This window comes from Zosterops lateralis (assembly GCF_965231275.1).
Source record: "Zosterops lateralis genome assembly, chromosome: 4".
Lineage (NCBI taxonomy): Eukaryota > Metazoa > Chordata > Aves > Passeriformes > Zosteropidae > Zosterops > Zosterops lateralis.
Window position 1 is genome coordinate 14,263,129 of NC_139765.1, and position 23,250 is coordinate 14,286,378.

General features: G+C 44.5%; 1 protein-coding gene across 5 annotated transcripts; it reads right to left on the reverse strand.

The window, feature by feature from the left end:
* Positions 1–306: 306 nt before the first annotated feature.
* Positions 307–23,128, reverse strand: SLC37A3 (solute carrier family 37 member 3). 5 transcript variants are annotated; one of them, XM_083858963.1, is made up of 15 exons: positions 23,034–23,128; positions 19,149–19,323; positions 18,932–19,046; positions 16,830–16,922; positions 16,312–16,395; positions 15,008–15,153; positions 14,292–14,388; positions 13,162–13,246; positions 11,929–12,113; positions 9,381–9,522; positions 8,008–8,109; positions 6,318–6,365; positions 5,358–5,509; positions 3,588–3,653; positions 307–2,792 (listed from the first exon to the last, which is right to left on the reverse strand). In XM_083858963.1, exons 2-15 carry the CDS (start codon positions 19,247–19,249, stop codon positions 2,700–2,702), a joined length of 1,509 nt encoding a protein of 502 aa, XP_083715089.1. In that variant the 5' UTR covers positions 19,250–19,323; positions 23,034–23,128; the 3' UTR covers positions 307–2,699. The 5 variants fall into 5 exon arrangements, with proteins under 5 accessions (XP_083715089.1, XP_083715090.1, XP_083715092.1 ...); XM_083858964.1 differs by having other exon boundaries at positions 22,972–23,054; XM_083858966.1 differs by having other exon boundaries at positions 22,997–23,036.
* Positions 23,129–23,250: the final 122 nt, after the last annotated feature.

The window sequence follows — 23,250 nt, forward strand, 5'->3', positions numbered from 1 at the left end:
AGGAAATAAATTAATAAAACAAAGCATATGGTCTGTTCCTTTATTGAAGGCCATTAATTACACCATTGTGGGCATCTCTGTTAGGGAACTCTCTCAAAACTTCCTGTGAGCCTGATCAGGAAGAGCGCCAAACTGCAGCCCTGGGAACGTGGTCCCCTTTTAGCTTGGGATGAGGGTTTGGTTTCAGCACTTGTCAGGGCTCAGGTCCTCACAGCAGCTGAGTGAAAAACTGCTGCTAGAGCCAGACCTGTGAGGAGGAGGAAGAGGACAATGCTTGGCAGAACCGCACCAGGCGAGGTAGAATAAAGCACACAGAACAACTAGTCCAGATCAAGTCAAAGTATGTTTATTCATGTGAGGTCAGTTCAGACATGACCACCTTTCTCCTTCAGAGCACCCCGGAGAAATACACAGAACTGAAAACCCAGGACAAGAGTGACAGCAGCAAGCCCGAGGCCTTGGGCACACCTCACTAACTGGGCTGGCCCCAAACCACCGTGCACTCGGATGCACCTGCTGGGCTCGGCGCTCCATCACTTCTGACACTTCTCAAGAGGGGACAGAACTGTTTACAGGAAGCCATTTGTTACAGGGGTTGGCCTCTCCTCCCCCCGACCCCAGCAACGTCCCTTTCCCATCCCACCTTTCATCAGAAGCTTATCTGCTGCCCAGAGAGGCAGCCAAGAAGTTCATCCAGGTTGGAATTTGAAACCAGAGATTCTCAGACGCTGTGACTGGGGCAAATGGTGCCACCATCAATTTTAGAACTAAATTTCAGGGAGTTTTCATTCTATTTGTACAGGGGCTAATGAATAGCTTTGGATGTGAACACTAACCCCAGGGCATAATTCTAAGAACAGGATGAAAGATTCTCAGTCTCCTGCTCTAATTATACAGGCAAAAATTGGAATGGAAATGAGAGGATTCAAGAGCAGGACTCAGGTTCCATATCAGCTTAATGGCATAGTTTTCCCAAGCACTGAAATATTTTGAGGGTTAACAAAAATATGCAACAATCACCTCCATCTAGAGAAAAAGATTCAAAAAAAGTGTAAAATGGGGCAACTGAGTTCCACATTAAGCAAAGCTATGCATGGAGACATAACTACAGAAGCAGCAATCACCAAGCAACCATTCAAAACTGTAAAACTGTAAGGCACTAATGATGTTCCACTCATTACAATCAACACATGACTAAAAACTGACATTCATCAATTAAAAAATAAAATAAAATCAATGTACATTTTGAAAAGGCAACTGCTCCCATTTAAAAAGTTTCAAATTCTCAGCTCCAACACTTCTGCTCCTCCCCACCTCCATCCAAGTAAGCACACTAGTTAGACAGTGTTTGCTCACAAGTTCTGCAGGTTAACACAGACCTATTACAATGAAACATCTCAAGGCATAAACACAAAACAATTTTTTGCAAAGTTACTCAGTGATCCCATTAAGATCACTAACAAATGTGAGGGGTGTCAGTCAGTCACCCCACTAACCACAGTACTGCAAAGCACTTAAAACACAACCACACCAAGCACACCCACTTGTTTTCGGTGCTTGCAGGTAGACCTGCATCTACCTTTCCCTTCAAGGTACAACCCAAGCTCCCAAACCCTGGAGCTTGAGGTCCCCTATGCAGCCATAACCACAGGAGCATGAGGGGAGACAGCAGCAATTGCTCATTAATGCTACTCCATGAGTACACTGCAGTCCCTGTCTAGAAGCCCCTGCCTGAGAGCAGCCAAGTCCCTTAAATTCCTTTAATTCCATTCTGATCCTTCTTTACTAGAGATGAGCAATTGCCTGAGGAGTATGAAGTCAGTGACACCAGTTTCTTTCCAAAGGTCACATCACACCCATTTTGGTCAGTATTGGTCAGGTTCAATAAACAAAGTAGTGAAAGTATTTGTATCCCATTACTGATCCCTGACGCCATTCAAGGATCCTTTAGACACAAAGGACCTATTAAGGCTTATTTCAGAGATTACAATAAAGTATTGCACACTATTTGTCAGCTTCAATCGTCAAAAAAAAAAGGTGAAATCTCATTTCTCAGAGATTAGTAACATTATAAAAAAATGTTAAAAACAAGTACAGAGGTAACTTCTTCATGTGACTCTACTGGAATATGTAACTATTACTAGATAGGGGATAGCAGAGGTCCATCTGTGCAGAGATTTAACAACAGCAGTTTTTAAACAACTGGACAGTGTAAATCCCAAATAATTATTTCTGCCTTTTCTAAAAGCTAAGGTGAACTGAAATTTAAGACTATCCATGAGCTGCATTGTATGATTTCACCAGCACAAAACAGCATCAAGATACATTGCAAGACGGCCTCCCAAAAACTGTCAGTTTCAAACAGCTGACTTTGGTCAGCACATCCAGAAATAAATAAGAAAAGGTATAGGAATAACAGAACACCGTAGTGTGACTGCTAGAAGAATCTGGGAGGCTGGGACAATCCATCAGTCCCGTGGATTGTCTGGCTTAGGTCAGCAGCTCTGTGACACAGGTGGTTTCAGGACAAGTATTTAGTGCTTCACGACTGAGCTCGCCTAAGGCGAGTCAATAAAGTCTTGTGGAGTCATTTTGAATTAGTCCAGACCTGGAGGATGTAACAAACAAGTCTCCCAGAGTTTTGATGCGTGTCCCAGCTGTCAGTTCCATACAGCAGTCCTTGCAGGGGGGAGCAGAAGTCACTCTGCCAGCATTCGCAGGCGCCGCTCATGCAGCAGCAACCTGATCTCCCTCACTATCAATGGTGAAATGAACAGGACTGATGAACTCGTCTGTGGAAAGAAGCAAATCCAGGACAATTAGCACAGAGCAACCAAAGCTACAGCCATCCCCTGCTCCAATGTGCATCCAAGGCATCCCAGGAAGACACAGGCTAAGAGAAGAAATGACAGAGTGGCACAGCACAGGAAGGACTGAGCTTGCAGGAAAGCTCACACAATTTCAGCTGTCATGATCACCTTTTCATAAAGATGAGCTCTCCAGCTCCTCAGTGACCTTCCTCCTCTCTACCTCTGCTGGCTACCAAAGTGGCCTTCTCCCTTGTCAGCCCAGATGCAAAGATATCTCCTGGCACTTCCAGCAGGGAAGACCAAGTAAATTGTGCAGTGGTCACCACTGTGGTGATGCTCTCTGCCCCAGCAGCAAAACAAGGCAAAATCATTTTCAGTTTAGTTTCAATATCCTCATCACTCTTTCCACTAATCTTCAAGACCTAACAAACAAGCAGCTTAACTTCAGCTCTCTCAAAATATTAAAAACTATGTATCACAGAGGTGAAGGAGGGAGATGTCCTGCTTTGGAAGTCAGATGGTATGAGCTTTAGGAAATGCATACAGGTATTTTTGGGCAAGTATTTTTGTGTCTCTGCTATAATCTCAGTTCCTGTTGGGTTACATGACTTCAAAAGATCCAAAATTAACCCATTTGACTTAGATAACCTGAGGCAAAGCCACACCACAGGCCACTTTGAGAATGATATCAGAAGTCAAAATTCTCAGGTTCCCACAAAAACATCCTATGGCAAATTGAGTTTTGACAAAACATTTTTTAAAAAGGCAATTTCTTACCATTAGAATGAAGAAATAGAAAACCCACATCCATCCCAGGTTCTCCTGGATCAAAGACACTAGATACTAAACAGAAATGAAAAAAAAAAAGTTATTCAAACTGGGAAGATAAACATGACTTTCAGGCATGACACTTTCATTTTCTAGACTTTGTGGGCTGTTGGCACTCCACACAGAGCTGATCACAAAATCTTCCAACTGATCTTTTCCTGTCAGAAGAGATGACTCAGGACAGCAGCCTTTTTCTGTATGAAACCCACAGTTTCAGCAAAGCAGAGACATCATCCTGAAGCTTTACAGTAGCTCAGAACAGCACAAAGACAGAACTGAACTAGCGTTTCAAAGGGTGACAAATTGACTCTGCTGAATATGAGGTTTTTGCACAGAACACTGGGACATAAGTGGATGTAAGTACTCTCAGAAGAACTAAAAGCTCTAGAATGGCTTATAAATTACACAGGACACATTTTCAAGAGCTGTGCAACCACTAACTACTTAACCCTTCATCTAGGCAAGACACTTGAGACTACACTCTGTTCTGAGCTACACCCTGGTCCAGTTGGGCAGCCGAGGCCACACAAGAAAATGCATCCCTTATTAGCAGATTTATATTCAGATGCTGCACAACGGCCTCCCTTCTTCACTAGTGGGTATATCAGAACAGGATCTGAATTTCTAACATGGTCATTGTGCGCTTGCTGTTATTCACACACCCCCGGAATGACGTCGTGGCTGTCTCTGCTGGAATAAATGCAGTGTTGGAAGGGGAGGCAGGTGGAATCTCTCAGAACCAAAGACCCACTTTTTATGACGTGAGTTTGGATGGTATGTGTGTGGGAAGACAAAAACACTGAGACAAAGCCAGAAGAACACTGAGTGTAACACTGATATCTGTCCTCAAAGCACTTGTAATTTTCCATGTTCAGAGGAGATAAGCAGCATCTATCCTACAAAACAGTAACTGAATTATTGTATTTATCAGGCAATCAAAGGCAAGCATAACCCCAGATCTCTCTCTGGAAAAGGAACTTGCACGCCTCGCCTGCGTCGTTGGTATTCTGACACCTCTGGAGGATGCCTGGAGGAGAACTGGCTCCGATCTCTCTACTGAATCCTCCCCAAAGCACCACTGTGTTCTTTCACGTAGCTAACACTTGTATTTGAGAAGAAAACATCCCCAGTGGGCACACTGTCAGCCTGCTCCTCTGCAACACTCTACTCTTTAGACCTCTGGCAGCATACTGTAAGGACTGTTGAAGCAAGTGGGGATGGATTTACAAGATGTAAAAGACATCCACAGATAAAAAGAGAAAGCACAAGTAAGAGTAAATTTTAAATCACTTCATAAACACTGTAACACTCATAATAGGTATTCCAATTTTACTCAGTTATAGAGATACACTTTTCTGTAAGAGAAGATTTTCCTATCACCTCAAAATAAAAATCTCAAACTTCAAAATATTTTTTCACTCTTTGCAAAGCTTTTTGAAGTACACGACATGGAAGTCTGTAAATTTCCCTTGAATTACCAAAGTGCCTTCACATTAGCACTATGAATATTAGTTTAGTTCTTAATTACATTGTTTCCACTGGAAATTTGCTTAAAACAGACAGGCTCCCTTGGTTGGTTCGTAAGTAATTATTAAAAAAAACCCCCAAGCTTTCCTCTCTCCCCACACAACTTCGGATTAAGGAATGCACTAACATCTGTAACCACAAGAGACACTTTTCTTCCTTCCCCAGGCCTCTCTTTCCCTTTGGCAGCCTCACCTGGCCCACAGCAGCACCAATACTGCCTGTTCCATCCACAATTCCTGTGACTGTTGCCAGGGCCTCGCTGCTGCCTTTCACCACATCCTGATGCCCCAGGTCGGCAGAAATTGCAGAACTTATCATGTTAGAAGGGCCCCCGATGAAAAACCCTGAAAGTGACATGAAAACAGCCTTGGTGCAAAACAAATACTCAGATTCTCAACAAAATACCTTAAACACACAGATTTTCTACCATGAAAGCTCAGGACAAGAATTAAATCTAGGGAGAGTGCTCAGAAACTAACTACAGATAGAGGGGTACACAGTCATGGAACACCCTGAATATCTGGAGTAGTCACACAGAAATAGCCAACAAGAGCATTTTAATTAGTTTGGAGTAGCATATGCCCATGCTACGGCCTCAGTCCCCAAGGGTTCACAGAGGAGATAGAGGCCAAAAAAAAAAAAAAAAAAGAAAAAGGCCCACAATAACAGGACAGAGAGTTCTGAAATAGGAGTGTTTGGAAAGAAAGGCTCTATTCATGCAGGCTTAATTCCATAACACAGCACAGTATGTGCGGTAGCACAAAAAGCTTGTGACCTCTCACAGCACACAGGGTATTTTGAATTCTGACAAACACCCTCAAGTTTGAGTTGCAGTTCATGACTCTGCCATATATCCACTTCCTCAGATACCAGACCACTGCATAAATCCACCATCACACTGAGCCAAGGCAGATCCCCTCAGCTCCAGGCTGTTGTTCTATAGTCTATATTCTATACCTCTGTAATGCAGTTTTCCTACAGCTGTTTTCCAAAGGTAACGGTAACTGGGGTCCAGTTTTCACCCCTTCTGCAAAACCAGCAGAGATGGCAGCACACACAAACATCTTACTACCACCACCTGGCTGGTGTTACTGATTGTTCTGCAATGGATTTAGATGTCTACCAGCATAACAGTGGATTTTGAGAAGTTACCTGTAATTGCCATGATCACAGCATTGACAGGTTTGCTGTTTGGGGAACCTGCAAGAGAGAGACCAGGACAGTGTAAATAAAATTTGAATAGTAAGAGAATCCTTCATCTATCTTTTTAGGGAAGTCAGACTCAGCTCAAACTCTCTCATCATAAACTACTCAGCACTTGAATCAGCCCTTTCACTCTTTCTCCATTTTCCAAAACATTTTTTAAAGTTAAGAGATTAGACTTGGAGATAGAAACCCAGCAACTTCCCAAATAACACTGCACAATAAAGCAAAACATGCAAACCCTCATATCCTACTGCACAATAAAGCAAAACATGCAAACCCTCATATCCTCATTCCTCCTTACAAAGCCATGTCTGAACATCTACAGGTTCCCCTTGCCTTTCCAGCAGCACGTGTACATGCAGCTACTTTTCCATTACAGTCCCTCAGTGCCTTTCAGACAGTTCGCCCTGGTATCTCACTTCCAGGCACCACCTGAATTCCTCACTCCCTTCCACTCAGGGCCCACACATGGCAAGTTACTGCACAAGGCAAGGTGCACCCTCTTCACATATTCTCAGGCCATTATTACTCTAATGTGCAACACACTATGGACAGAATAAAGTTTCCTGTTTTGGCTGATGGAAGCTGAATTATCTGCAAGATACTTTGGATCACCTGAAACTTCTGTACCTGCCTGGACAGTAGCACATTTTGAGTTAAGCACAAGGCACCTGGGGCTCTGCCTGTTCTGCTACCTAGTCACAAACTTCAAATCTCATCAGCAATAATTTCATGTTTACCTCCAATTCACTTTTTAAAACAATGAATTAGCACAAGAGCCTACAAAAACTCCATCGAACCCAATCCTTGCTATTCAATGATATTAACTTACTGACCTTACTTTGAGACCATCTGAGTAAGCCTGCATGCTTCCAAACACCACACTTTTCATGTCCAGATCTGGCAGAGATTTCTACCCACAGATCTCAAAATACTCTAATAAAAATCTGTCTGGACCACCACCCCATTTTGGAGGATCACACAGAGAAGTGAAATGGTATCTCAGTGAGTTAAATCACTCTGTACCACAGGACATTGTCCGAAGACACATACCTGTCAGCCCTAGAAGTGCTTCACAGAAATTACATCTTCCCATCTCCTCACACCCTGTTTTCCTGAGATCCCTTTCAAAAGCCAGAAAACAAGAACTGTATCTATCATAAAAGAGGCAGACACTCTCCAATTTCACTATTTTCAGAAGTGTAAGTAGTGAAGTCTAAGAGCTTCTCCTGCCTGAGTAATGTATATATATTCCAGCACAGATCTGTCCACAGATTCTCTTTCCTAGTATAGGGAAGTACACAAGATTTCTTGCTCTGCCAATTATGGAGTTGACACAGTGACAATGCCAAAAATCTCACTGACACTGGAGATGGATCAGTACCAGAAGGATCAGTAAATAACTCACCACTATAGAGAAATCCAGCCACTTACAGAATTAATTTCCACCCCATTAACCAGAGAATAGATTTCTTTCTGTGCAGTGCCACACTTGAGCAAAATAGACCAAAAGGCACCATTTTGATCCAGAAGCAGTTTCAAGACCAGAAAAGGTAATGAGAACAGGCTGTGCTCTGGCTCTCTCTAGGAGGTACTGAATGAACCTCTTATCCCTGTGCAGCACACGGGTACTCACGGCTGTATCCAAAGAGAGAGCCCACAGCAAAGAGCAGGCTCACTGCCAGCACAGGGGCTCTCTTCTGCAGCACATCAGAAATCAAGCCCTGGATAGTCCCACCTGTTAAAAAAAAAAAAAAAAAAAAAAAAAAAAAAAAAAAAAAAAAAAAAATCACTGCCAGGCTCAGGATGCTGATACCTTGAGCAAAACTTGTTTCACTGAGTGCAGTGGCCTCTGGCCTCCTCATCAATACACATTCCCCCTAAAATCCTGACAGCTAAGCCCCCTGCCCTTACTGCCCCAGACACAGAGACAACAGTAAATTTAACTGTCTCAGGTAAAGCAGAGAAAACTACTCATACTGCTTTACTGGGAACTTATTACTTCTTTTTTTCTGGCATGCCACTAGCCAATGCTCCTACTTTCTCTTCACCTACATCACAGCTCTACAACCACCACAACCCTGGATGAAGCAAGCTGAACACTGTGGCTGGTTTCTTTAACTGAAAGTGCAAGAAAAGGCAGCTCTTTCACAGGGAAAACATTATGACACAGGGCCTTCACATTCCCTGCTGTCTCACTTACTTAGGGCAGGTGCAACTGAACGCAAGAAATGCCAAAGGCAAATAAAAATCACCTTATGTACCATTGGTACCTCTGCAGGAACTGCTCTGCTGGTAAAAGCCAGAATGCTGAGAAAGCCCTAATGCAGAAAAGACCACAGAGGCAAAACCAGACCCTGAAGGGACCCAAACAAGGATGTCCATTATAGGAAAGCTAACTGGACAAGGAAATAAAGCTAGAACCTGAACACAGGAGAGTGGAAGTCTAAACACATATACAGTGTATTCTTTATTCTGGAGGAACTGGGTCAGGTTTTGCATCCAGCAGAAATAAGAGCAACAACATTTAATTTCTGAACATAACACAGTTGGTGCCTGCTCTGTTGAGGTCTGCAGTGAGTTTGTCCTTAGAAACACAGGACAGATGGGACAGTATAGAAGTCCAGATCTAAATATTCCCCCAGGATACCTGTCAGAAAAAAAGTAGCAAGCAGGGGCCCCATTTTGTACACAGCACTTTTCAAGAAGTCCTAGTCAGTGAAGAAAAATGCCAACTGGGGTTAATTTTCAAGAGTAGGACAGTGCCCTTCAGTTATATATTAACTCTTTAGGAGGTCATATACTTTGTGTTTAAGAAAAAAAAAAAAAAAAAAAAAAAAAAAAAAAAAAAAAAAAAAGATGAGCCAAGCAGCCACATACAAACCCAGACTTTTGCTACATTCAGTGAGCCGCTAGATCCCACTGAACTCAACTGTTCTGGCTCCATCCACTGTCTTTCATTCTCAAACACCATGGAGGCAAGAAGATATCACTCCCCTGCTCACTCACCTATGATTCCTCCCACATCATACCAGATGGAGAGCTGGTCAGCTTCTGCTTCTTTCCATCCATAGTTGCTGCTGAGGTAGAAGGGCAGCCAGAAGAAGAATGAGTAATTCACCAGCTTCAAGCAGGCATAGGCCAAGGAGTACTGGAACGAAGAGAGGGCCAGTGAGCAGTTAGCACTCAAGAAGTGCAAACAGCATTTCTGCTTATTCCCATAAAGCTCTGGATCCACCTAAAGCTTTCAGGGCAAAGTACTTATGAATTTCATATAAGAAGGCAGCATCATGAAAGTTTAATGCTAAACATCAAAGGGAACCCAGGAATACAAAAATCACTGTCGAGAAGGTTATTTTTTTATCACTGAATGCAATGGGTTAAAACACTTTCAGTGTAATCTTGAGAGGAAATGACACCAGGCTTCAAAAAAGGAAGAAAATTTAATTCACCTTCTGAAGAGAAGGGAGCCAGCCAAACGACACAAAACAAGCTTGAGATTTAGTCATCTGTGCATCATGCTGAGAAAGGTTATGTGAAGTGGTTCCTCTATGCTATCTTGTGCTGCTCAGAAGGCTCATCTGCTTACAGCACCAGAAGAGAAAGTTTCACTCATAATCCCCAGGCAGGTATTCCAGGACACAGGATGAAAGGCTTGGCCAAAGCTGAGCACAGATTTTCAAACCCAACAACTGAGGCAACCTTCTTTTGGCTGCTGGGCTCAATTTGTCCTTAGCTAGCAGATCTCCTTCAAAGCCTTCATGTGTGTGGCAAAGATTAGGTTTCAGGGACTGCTGGCCCAGCATGCAGAGGGACAAATCACCCTATTTCAGTAAAGACAGCAGTTCAAGGAACCCATTGGAAGAGGCAAACAAAGATGAAGATGTTAAAGCACAGCCTTTGTGGCTCTGTGCATATGGGCACTAAACTTTGAATGTCAAAAAGCAGATCTTTTTATACGTTAAACTCCACAAAAATAATCTCTTCTACATTTATATTATTTTAATAGGTACAGACCTCTTAGCTGTCTTATTAATGCTTTTTCACTCTTACAGGACACAAACTAATTTCCATAATACATGGAAGACATGGGGATGTTTGGTAGGGTTCTCCTGCTGCTGGGTGTGAAAAGTGCACTGTACAAAGTGGTATTTATTACAACCCACTAAGAAACTGCCTACCAGATTATCTGAATGATTAAACATTGAATTCTTAGAGGCTCAGGGGGAAGCTGTCTGTACTAAAACTCTTCCACTGTATCACTCAGCAGGAGATGAGAGGAGCTACAGAAAAAAATATGTCAAATAAATTCTTTGTAGAATCTTGACAAGGCTTTGGAGATTCTCTCAGTATTTGGCCTCTCACCAATCTGACATGGTATCCCTGTTTGGCTGGGCATTAGGCTGACATCAGATAAAACTCAGAGGTGTTCAGGCTGCTGGATTAGGGTGTGGAATGTGTCCTCAAAATCTGAAGTTCAAAGCCAGCAACCTCAGTTGCTGCCATCTCCTTTTGCTCAGGCCAGTGGAAAAAGCCACACATCAACTGAGGCAGACACCATTGTTAACATTTTGTGTGAGGCATTAAGCCAGAGTAAGAAAGAACTCAAGATGGGTTTGCTTTCTTTTGCCATCCTTCAACTAAAGCCTTAACAGCAGGACTGTGGTTATCCTGCACTTGACACACTGAAAAATGCACCCCTCCCTTTTAGATTTTCTGTTGCCTTAATCACAACAGCCAACTGCTTTGCTCCTTAAGGGTACCTGATAACACTGCCCATTCAGTAGTTCTGCTCCATGACAAATCCAGGCAGCTCTCACTGTTCTGCTGAGCAGCCACTCTGCCTCCTCTCTTGTACTGGTTCTAGTATTCAGGAGGCACACAGCTCACTGATGCAGGTTAACATTGTTTTTTAATGACAAGTTAACTTTTTAGCTGAACACGAATTGGGCAATACTGCTGATACAGAAGCAAAAGTTTTCAAGGGACAGGAGAAGGATATGTGGAAACTGCATCACCAGGCCTTGCTTCTTGTTGTTCATAAAAAAACCCTGCACACTTTGCCAGATGTTACATCATGCTGATTCCGGCTTTTCAGGCCAGCTTTCTGCTTTAAGATAACTATAAAACTCCAAATCTCACTATCAGTGCCACAGAGCCCTGTGTGATGCTCAGTTAGGAGTGAGAACCCCACTCCTCAGGGTAGGCATCTATTTTACCAAGGAAGCATCCTACAGCCACCTTTGCTCATGGCCTCCCTTGCAAATTCACAGCAGGAAAGGCAGGATCTCTGTTGCCCTTCAACTGTCTCATTAAATGCACTCCATGAAGCAGGCTGGGAAGAGCAACACACACCACACACCCAGACAGCATTATCCATGCACACAAGGATAACAGGCCCAATTTCAACATTTTAACAGCATGAGATGACAGATGTCAACCACTACAACATATGGTCAACATATTAACAATGATGTGAACAAATCCTGACAACACAAAAAGCCAGCTTGATGTTCAACAGATAAGTCAGCTCTTACTTAAGAATCTGTGTCCTCACCAGCACTACACCAGGAAGGCAACAAGCCTGGAAAAAGCCAATGGCCTTGGGCTGGTTGTCATTGTCAGTTGCTTGAATGGAGTAATTCCGGTTATCATCATCCACATCATCACTGCCCATTAGGGGTCTGTTGGCATCTTCTTCAACACTGACTTCGTCTTCATCTGCTCCAAGCTCAGGGAGGCCTAAGTTTTACAAGGAATAAGCAACAGGAAAACCAGACCACAGCCTGTTCACCCTCTTCCTCCTCTAAAGCTATGCTCCCTTCTTTTAAGCAACTCTACCTTCTAGCAATTCCCTTGCTCTCCCATACCTCCATACTCCTTTGGCTTAGAAACTCTTCTAGATGGTGTTCTGCAGTGCCACCACTTTCTACCCTTTGTCTTCTAGGGCTCTTGAAAGTATTGTGTGATCCTGGCGTTGGCTTTGTCTGTTCTGAGTGTCTGGCCATTAGTTGGAAGACACAACAAACTAGTGCATTTCCCCCCTTATTGAGGGGTTGGGATCCTCAGCCCTGGCTCCTGGGTGCCACCTCCCTTGAGTATGGAGGCTGAGAGTAGCAACAGGGACTCAGACACCTGCTGCCTGTTAATGCCTCTGCTGGAATGGAAGGCCTGGGAACTGCATTGTGCTTCCTGGGATGTAGAGTACTCTTATGAGCACGCTTTATGGCAGCTTTAGAGCCCCCAACTTTACAGCCTTTGCAGGCACCTGGGAAACCTCCTCCACAGCCCTGTCAAAGCCCCAAAGTTCTTTTGTTTTCCTGTTGCACTCTGACTTGCCTGCCACCTTCTCAGAGAAGAAACACGTCCAACCCAAGAGTTATTTATCTCTGGGAGACCTGCAGACGAAAACTACTCTCCCTTCCCATTGCACACTTAAGGCTTGCCATAGTTTTCTCCTACAATAGCCAGTTATCAGTTTGCCTGCTGTTTCTTTAACAAATACTGATGTTTCAGGTGAAGGAAAACTGATAATTAGGTATATCCTAGTGGAGATGTTAGAGCCAGGCTGTTTTATTTTGCCTTAAAAAAATATCCTATTCACATGATGCATGGTAGCATTTAGTGTGATCTTGGCAAGTAAAGCATTTGCTCCATTAAATGCACTGAGGTGCAGCACCATTTGATAAGAGCCCTGAGGATAAATGCTGTCAGAATGAGTAGTACTACATGGAAAGCTGCAGATCTGCTTTCCATGAAGGGACTGAAATAGCACAGCTCTTCCACTCACCCACTTCCTTTGGCGACGTCAGGAGCCCGAAGAAGACAATGACTCCTCCAGCAAACTGTACTGAGGCAGTCACCAAGAAAGCATACTGAGGAGAAATAAATAAAGCATTATTTTTTAAAGCACTTTCAGTCACATACAGCTCCCTCTCTAATGAGGGTTTCTTTACATTCCAGCCTCACGAGAGAGCAAACACAGCTACAACAACCCAGACTGCATCCACAAGTGATCTCTGCATCTCCTGAGCAGACTTGGTCCCATTTAGGCCTATCTGTACTGAGGTGACAGCAGTGAGGAAGGAGCTGAGCCAACACAACCAGAGATCCAGCTCTACTGGAAAGGATTGCTCAAAGAAGAGTCAAGCACCAAATTCAGACAAGGTTGATCAGAGCTTCGGTCAATCAGATTCTTGAAATCTTCCAAAGAGAGATCCTCCAGGCTCTCCCCCTTGCTCCATTGTTTAATATACATCATAGGAAAATGTTTTTCCAAACATCCAAATCAAACCATCCCTGCTTCACTTTATACCCACTGCTTTCTTGCCCTCTCACAGTACAGTCCTGGAAAAACTCTGGCTCTGATTTCTCAGCAATCTTCTCCCAGGCTTTGGAAGGCTGCTCTTGGTACTCTAAGCCTTCACATGTCCAGAGTGACCAGTTCAGCTCTGCCAGCCTGTCCTCAGAGGCTCCATGCTGTGGGATGTGGTGGGTCACTCCTATTCCCTATGCTGAGTTGTCCACTGACACATGACAGCCTGGCCTCTTCCCAGCCACAGCAGCTATGCCTCCAAGCCCTTCTAGCTCCAGGGACTCCAGTCAACCCAGAACCTGTGACAGGTAACTCTGAAGAGCACTTGAAGCCACCCAAATCAGAAGAAGGTATAATGGCATTAGAGCTCCTCAATAACATCAATCCCATTTACAGAGGAGTCTTGGGCTCATTTCTCCCAGCTTGGAAGAGTCAGGAAAGGATCAGCCTTTCTATTCTGCCTACTGCTTATCTCCACAGAATTCAGGAAGATGAAATTGGACACATGAGGATGTTATCACTCAAAGACAGGATAAGAAACCATAAGTGTCTCATAGTCCATTCAGACATTCAGGTGTAGCTAGAAGCCAGGCAGCAATACCCACCTCATAACCATATTTGAGAACACATGAGGCCAGGAATGCCCCAAGGATATTTCCCACAGATGCACAGGCACTCCAGAGTCCAAATACAAAACCTCTCCTGCAGAAGGGGAAAAAGATTTTGAAGCAGGCAATGCAAGGACAGATGACATTAAGAACAAGACACAAACAAAACATTCAAGTAAACTTTAACTTATGAATAAAGTTACACCATTTCCCCTGAGCACTTCAAAGAGACTCGAAGTTCATTTAAAACAAAACACATAATAACTTGGAGATGCCAAATAGATAAGCCAGGAGCCTTGAAACATCTGTGCTAAAGCAGAGTGAGCAGGCAAAAAGGTCACAAACTATGACTAGAGCTCATCTGCAATACCCAAAAGTGAGAGTAGAATTTAGGATGACTCAGTTACCATTTGCTCTCTTTATTGCTAAGGAGACAGAAACAGGTTTTTCAGTGGTATGAAAATTAAAATTCAGTCACTCTACACTATGGGATTTTTGAAGTTTGAACCTGTGCTTTTAACACACAGTTGTGTTCACACCAGGCTGTTCTGTGGCTCCAGAAAAAAGTGAAAGAGAGAGAGAATGTAAGGCACATTTCATCCTACCTAATTTTAATTATGATTTAACAGTTGGCCTTTCTGGTTTAAAAATTTCAGCTCAATCTGTTACTCATCAGGTCAGATAAGTGAGTCACTGAAGAAAACTCAACTTACCCAGCTTTTCCAAACCAATTTCCCATGACAGCAACCACACAGGGCCAGCCAGTGGACTGCAGCAAGCCATTCACAACCCAGAGACAGCAGTAGAACCACTTGTTGTAGAAATGCAACCATTCTGTGAGTGTGCCAAAGGAGAATACCTAGAGGAGAGCAGGGGGAAAACAGAGAAGACACCCTGAGGCTATTGCTGAAAGACAAGCAGGAGTGGGGTCCTAAAAAAGGGAACAAGCTTTCAGGGAGCTATGCAGGGGCCAGGGCAAAGGCCAGGCTGGCATTGTTTGAGACATAGCACAGGGCTCACAGCACCCTCTGCTGAGCCAGCACAGCTCTGACTCCAGAGACAAACGTGTGTCACGGCACTTCCTCTCCAAAAGACTTCTGTCTCCCCAAACAGAACAGTTATAACAGGAGGAGAAGGAAGACATGAACAGTTTCAATGACAACACTAAAACCACAGTAGCCTCTTGATCTGCTTTTGTACTGACATCCTAATCTGTTACACTCTCTGCAAACACAGAACCCTCACAGTCATGCATCTTCACCAAATTTAACACAAACACTACAGCCAGGTCTCAAATTACTAAGTGCTCTAACCCAAAATAAACACACATTGTGGCACAGGGTGCTTGGTGCACACTTATAGTCATGTGTCTGCAAAGCACAATAGGTCACAGTGAGGTTTGTAGCCACTGGGTAAATAAAACACACTCCACACATTTTACAGCTACTTTAATAACCGGAAAACCACGAGATAAAACTGATTTACACTTATCTGAAGCAGCTTGAACTTGAATACAAAACACCCTTTGTTTTAAGCAGACATTCTTTTTTGACACATACCCTCCTAGCAACTATATAAAATAAGTAAATGAGTGCCTGGTATTGTTAGGATGTCCTTTAAAGAACAGAACAAAGACTGTGTTTGGAAGCAAAAGCCTCGATAACAACATATATGGTCTAAGACATTAAAGTTATACTACAAAACAGTCCCCAAAAGCCCAAATACACCAATCTTGAACAAAAGCTGTTCATCAAGTCTCTACACAGTGCCTCAAATTTAGGAATTTCCTTCTGACAAGCCAGACATTTTAGTAAGGGGAGAGTTACCTATGCTCAATGCTTCGGACAGTGCAGTACACGCATCCAGCACCAAGTTAGACCTGCAGGCTTTGGGACCACTGAGGTACAGCCCATGAGCAGATTCACACAGACACAGAGCCTCTTCTCCCCTACAGCAAAACCCTAACCAGAAATCCTCAAGAAGATTTTTTAAATCCCACTACTATGTTCCAACTTACCACCAGAGCAGAGGAACACATGCCAAAAGACAAAACCCAGCGTAAATTCAGGCGGTCCCCAACTATGCCGCTGACAAAGAGACCCTAAGAACAAAACACAGCATAAAATAAAGCCAGAAGATTTGCACCTGTAAGAATTAAAATTGCACAGAAAGGCTAAACTAACCCAAATATTGCTGTTATACCAACTTACAATTTGATCCTAACCACTTCTCTGGCCACCAAAAAAACCCTGCTTGTAGTTGCTCTTTACATTTCTGGTTTAAAAGAGCTCAGCTGAGAACTTTTGGAGAGACAGAACTAGTCCTCCCCAGTGACGGGAGTGTAAGAAATACTGAAGTGATAGTATTTCTCTTGTGTTTGTTAACAAGCATCTTCACATGGGTGACAGGCATAGGCAGAACTAACAGAAACTGAAAGAAAGAAGGTTTGCCTCTGAACTAAGCTTTTTATTGTAAGTGTGATCTTCCCAACAACAGTCAACCGAAGCCGAGCACCTTGGGATTAGTTTTACTCACCACAGCATAGGAAAACAAAAAGATGGTGTCCAATGTCCCCAGGAAGAGAGTTGCTGTGTCTGCATTTGGAAATAAATGGCTGCTGTTCCAGAGCTACAGAGGGAAAATTTTGACAGGTAAACAGGGAGAAGCATAGCTCATTCTACTCTTTTTCAATGAAAACACCAGCTCCAAAGCAGAACAGCATCTGGCCTAAGCAGGCTCCCATTTCTCCAACACTTTAGTTATCAAATCAAGAATGAATCTGGCATTATCAGAAAATGTCCACTGACACTTTGCTTCACTTCTAAAATGCAAGCTAGCAAACCATGCTCCTTTCACCTGGATCAAGACAAATGAGTGGCAAAACAAACCCTACTTCTAACAAGCATGCAACTGTTAGACAGCTTCTTACTCTGAAACACTGATGAGCATTTTAATGAATAATACAATAAAGGCATGTTCTGTTTTATGTGCAGCATCTCTTCTGTACTTCTCTTGCTGTCTTCACTAAATGAATAATTCTCTTAAAGTATTTGTGGCAGCAGCCAAAATAAGAAATAACAGAAAACAAACAGAAAAGAAAGAGCACAAAAGGAACAAGGGGAAGAAATAGACTGGCTGGAAACTATTTACAACAAACTCTAGTCACTAATGTTGTTGGTTTTGTGCTTCCCGAGTTTCACTTTAGTTTCAATATGATCAAAAAAGGGAAAAAGTCTCACTTGTCCCCAAAGAAAGATTAGTGACATCAGGTGAAAAAACCAGCAAGCTTTGAGGAAAACTTGAAGAATTAATCAAGTTAATCTGAACAAAGTTTTCTTTCCTTCCCACCACGCCTCCATTAGAAAACAAACATACCCAACCCAAGCCCGACCTAGACATGTGCCTAACTGAAGTATCATCAGTTTCAGCTTGACTCTACCTCTCCAGGAGAACATCCTGTACAGACAACATTAATCATACATCTACTTAGTTTAACAGATGTAACTTAAATTGATACCTAAAGGACCAGTTTGACCATTTTTCTCGATCAGACACATGCATCTCAACATCCAGCAAACACCAATCATCTATATATTACCAAAAAAATCAAAACAGCTTCCAAAATCTACTAGTAGTTTCAGTGTTAGTTAAAGAACTAAATATAAACACCTGGAATTTCATTTTAGCATCCCTGAGATGCTCACTCCTTTTGGCCAAACCATGAAATCCTGAACACATTAAAAGCCAAATTTACTGTTTTCACTGATCACAAGAAGTCAGCATTTCTGTTCCTTTCGTCAAACATTCAAATAACCAATGGATTCTAATGCAGGCAATGCTCCAGCAGCTGACTTGGAACTCCCAGCTCTAATAGATCTCATGGCCTGTGACCAAGCTTTTAATGTGAGATTCCTTTTACTTCTCAAAAGCATCAGGACAAAGCATTACTAAAAACAAGCATGGCCCTAAAAACCTCATGGTAGTAACCAGGAGGTTGTTCTTGCATTCCCATTTATAAGAACCAAGCAGTTTAAAACTTCCTTTCCTGCAAGCAAGCGCTGCCAAAACACCCACTGCTTTAACTGAAATCAGGATTTTACAGACAAGGGGTACTGGATGTTCAGCATGAAAATCAGGCCTTTTAGATTCAAGACAAAATGTCATTCTTCACTATCAATTTAGCATAAACAGCTAGCACTGTCAGACAGCTCTCTTCTCTCCTACTCTGGCTATCCTTTTATCCAGAGTGGCAGCAGCACCACTGCCACAGAGAAAGCACAGCCAGGATTTCACAGAACCCTCTGTAAGCCCATTAACTGCTTTGGTTTATTGCCTCCAACACTTCAGAGGAAGAGTCCCTCTTCCCCCTCCTCCATGCTCCTGGTTATTGCAGACTCTTCTGGGGCCCCCATTTTCACTGGAACATTGCAGCTTCTTGAGAAGTTTCTCTTTGGGCACCACTAGGGAAGATTTCAGCATCACCTGGTGATCCATAAAACTACAGTGCCAACACCTAAAGTTTCCACTCACATTCTGAGAAGAAAGGAACTCCTAAAGGAGCCTCTTCAGCCCCACAAGCTCAGCCCACCAGCAGCTGCCCACCTTTCCCAGCACTTCCTTCTCCCTTGTGTCCTCACCTCGTGTGGCCGGAGCTCAGGGGCAGTGCTGTTTTGGCAGGAAGGAGTCCATTGGCTGGAAATGCTGACTTTGACATTACTGAATGTCTTTCTGGAGGCATGGAGCAGGGAATAACTGCCAGAAAACACACAGACATGGGTTGGCTCAATCTCCTCTGGAGGTCAAGGGGGAAAGGGTGGAAATACAAATCTCTGAGCAGAGGTGCACTCAAACTACCTGAAGAAAGTCAGCAGGAACACAACAATATGATGGTGGGTGCAGTGGGCCACAAGGCCTCTGTTGGCAGGCTGCCTCCGTAAGCTTCCAGGCATAGCCATGTTCCTGGCAGCCCCACCCCTGCTCCTGCCTTGGCCACGAAGGCTGGATGGTGATTAAGTCATTTTTCTGTTCACTGAAATAGAAGAAGGTGGGAAGGGAGGAGAAGAGAAAATACACTTGAATTAAAACACGTGTTTGAAGTACAGCTCTGTTCCCCAAACAGCTCAAATTCAGACAGAACAACTCTATGCCATGCCTTTCCAACTTGTTTCACACCACTAGCCATGTCATCACTTGTACATTCCTCAGTAACTTCTATGGCTTAAGGTGTCTTGTTATTCCCATTCTCCCAGTGCCCTCATGGCACTTCTTTTTTGTTTGTTTCTCTCCTAGCAGATGCCTCTTCAGTGCCCAGGACCAAAGGAGTGTTGCCATAAAGCCTCCGTTAGCAGTAGTTAGGCTAAGGAGTTGGTTCCTGGTGCAGGCCCATGGGAACCAAGCCTGAGAAATGAGGCCTGAGAATCTGCTGATGCAGGTAGCAATGTTCAAAGAATTTAGTGGAGCATGTAGTACATACAGATATACAGATTAATCGTGAAATATGGTGACATTGTTATTGATAAGATGTTTTCTATGGTGGGAGTTAAGCTTAGAAGATTAACCTTTAGTTTTAGCTAAAGCAAGCATGCAAAATTTATAACCGTTAGAAAGGTTATCTAAAAGATGAATGTGAATGTTTAAAGTAAAGTATGTAGGAAACTGCACGTAGGCTGATGAAATAAGACTTGTAACAAAGGTATAAAAGATGAGCATCTTTGTAACCAACTTGAGACTCTGATTTGGGATGCTAGTCCTCAGGTCCCCAAGGCCCTCGAATAAAGCACCGCATGAACTGACACTCTGTTGGTTTGTGTTTTCTCTCAGGATCGGGCAACAGGAGTACCCTCTGGATCTACCAATTTCCAGCACTGTCCCATTAAAGACCATTGTGCACCATTTACATACATGGTGCACTACAGAGAGGCCATAAATAAGAGCTTTCTCCTGTCACCTGGCTGGACACAGGCAGGTGATGAAGCCACAAGAGCAGCATTTGGCTATGGGTGGAGAAGGGTTTGGGATCTGACTACCTCATTAAGATGTTGTTGGAGGAATATAACATTATATCATGTTATCCATTGCATAGATGGAAAAAGGGAAGTAACTGTAAGGACAGTGCTGAAATCCAACAGCTGGAATCCTTGCCTATTTATTCTCAAGCCTGACTTTACAGCTCCATCTGTCCCTAACTCATTAGTACAGCACACAACAAGTCACACCTTCCTGGCCCTACCGGTAGGGCATGGGTGACACCTGCTTCAACCTTGAGACAACCAGGAACTATCAGTATTGAGGGAAGGCCATGATAGACACCCAGTTTCCTCATGCTGCTCCATGTCACACCACTGCAATCCCCCAGCTGTGCTGGCATGGCCGAGGGACAGTGTCTGCCAACAGGTTTTGGGAAACAGCCCCACTGGGCACTGAGGGGGTGAATCTCTCTCCACACATTTCAGAAGACACAGCAACATCACAAACATTTTGAATGCTGAGGAGAGGTAAAATAAAGCACCATCCCTGTTCCCCCAAAGGATCAGCACTGAAATAAGACAGAATATAATGCCTTTGTGTCCTTTTGTATCCACAGGTGAAGTTTGTAATTATTTGCATGACTGACAGAAGACTTTTCAAGTTCAGCTTCATAATCTCACTTGGAGAAAGCAGAAGTCATTGCCCAGACAGTCTCTCATCCAAATTTCTCCTGCTGAAAATCCTTTATTTCACACAGACTTTCTATTTCTCCTTGTAAAGGTTTCATCAAGACACCTTTCACTGCAGGCTGTCTCCCTTTCCTGTTCTCTCAGTGATGACACATGCCTGACCAACAGCAATATTCAGCTATTCCTGGATAGGTGAACCATTGTGTAAACTGACACACCTGACCTCCAAAACAGAGTGTGGCAGAGAGATCCTCTGAGTAACATTAACCCAGCTATGACAGCTTTGAGACACTTATATTTATCCTATACCACACCTGAACACCTCCACTCTCATCCAGGACAAATGCAGTGAGTCTGTACAAGGGACATGTGTCTAGACTGCTTGGGTTCACACAGGGTAAAAAGTGCCTACAACTGGAGCTGTGAGAGGGCAAGACTAGCCCTGGAAGAGGCAACTGTGCAAGTAGTCTTGATACTACCTTCACCTGAGGTCCCCAGAGCATTTCTCAACATCAGTGAATGAAGACTCAGCACCCACACGAGTATCACACAGTGCCACTCCCTGTGAGGCAGCAGTGAGCCTACAGCCCAGGGCTGTCCCCCACAAAAGCTGCATGGAGAAGGGAAGCGAAGGCACTCCAGTTTCCCAGCTCCATGGTCCTTACAGGCCCGTGGGCCACACGGCCTGCTGGTCAAACAAAACAGCTTCCTTGACTCTCCCTCCCCTCCCAGCAGGCAGATAACAGAGCTGCCCCGAGGAAAGCAAAACACTGCCAGTTGTGCAACGTTGTGGGGAAAAGTTCCTTCCTTGGGTAATCAGTTTGCAGCCCAAAGCACAAGATTTACTACTTGCTTCATGTCAATATTACACAAATGTAGATCTTATTTGTCCAAGATACTGAGACCTTTTAAAGCTAAGGCCTGGTTTGACCTTAAAGTCACCTGTTTTTTTTTTTTTTTTAAGAGCATTTACTATAGAAACAATCTGTTCCTCAGAGCTTCCCAATCTCAACTAGCTTTCTAGAAGATCTTCTGGCACAGGACATTTCCACAGTGTACAGATAACCAGGAAAGATTTTGTTTTCCCTCTTTCTTTATCCTGCCCTTTCTATATTCAAAACTGGCATTCTTCCCAGGCTAGAAAAGTCTGCAATCAGTTTCTTCTTTAAATTCTTCTTCTTTAAAGTCTTCCAATTCTTGTGAGAACACCACAGTAACTTCGTGGTGGAGGAGGAAAACCTCGGCAGCAGGATGACCCACAGAACTGAAGACAGTCAAGCACATGTCTTTAAGAATGGAAGAGGAGTGCTTTTGGAGTGTTAGATTGCCTTGACTATTTAGCACGACCTTCAGCCAGCCGGTATTTTGAGCAAGTTTTTGATAGGCTCTCACCCTTATTTATTAAGCTCTCCCCGGTGTTCTACCTTATCCTTTCACCTAAAGTCAAACCAAAACACCCTAAGTTCAAAATAAACACCCTTAATGCTGCCCTACTGCCCTCCAAAGCCGGCAGTAAAGTGCAGCCTTAACACTCCAAAGTGCAAAACAAACGAAGGGATTTTTTTTCTTCAAAACAATAGTAATTTTAAAAAACCGAAGAAAACCCCACCAAGACCCCGACCCACACGCGCCCCCCCCCCCCCAACTCCTGTGCATTCTCCCGAGCAGACAGAACAGCGGCACACCCCAAACCCACCCGGGCCCTCAGCAGCCGGCACCAGCAAACCGTGTGTCCCCGCGGGTGCCCAGCCGGATGCTCCGGGAAGGAGGACGAGGGGCTGCCCCGAGCACCCGAACGCTCCGAGACCGATCCAGGCTGCCGGGGAGCCCCGGCACAGCCGCCCGGCCCGGCCCGGCCCGAGGAGGGGGTGAGGAGAGGACGCGGCTCCCTGCCGGCGCCGGGGCCACGTCCTCGGCGGGGCGGGGAGCGGAACCGAGCGGCAGCGCAGGGCAGGGCAGGGCAGGGCCCGGCTCCGCCGCCGCCCCGGTCCCGCACCTCGGTCACCGCTCCGGTCCCGCACCTCGGTCATCGCCCCGGTCCCGCACCTCGGTCATCGCCCCGGTCCCGCCCAGCCCCGCGTACCGTGCGCGGCGCCCAGCGCGGCCGGAGGAAGTCGGAAGCGGCTCTTCCGGGCGGTCCCGCGGAGCGGCAGGAGCTGTAGTCCGGCGGGAGCTGTAGTCCGGCCGGGGCCCTGCCCGCCCCCTGCGCGGGGCGGGAGCGAGCGGCGCCGGCCCCGAGCCCGGGGCGGGGAAGGGAAGGGAAGCGAGGGGCGGACTACAGCTCCCGCCGGCCCCGCGGC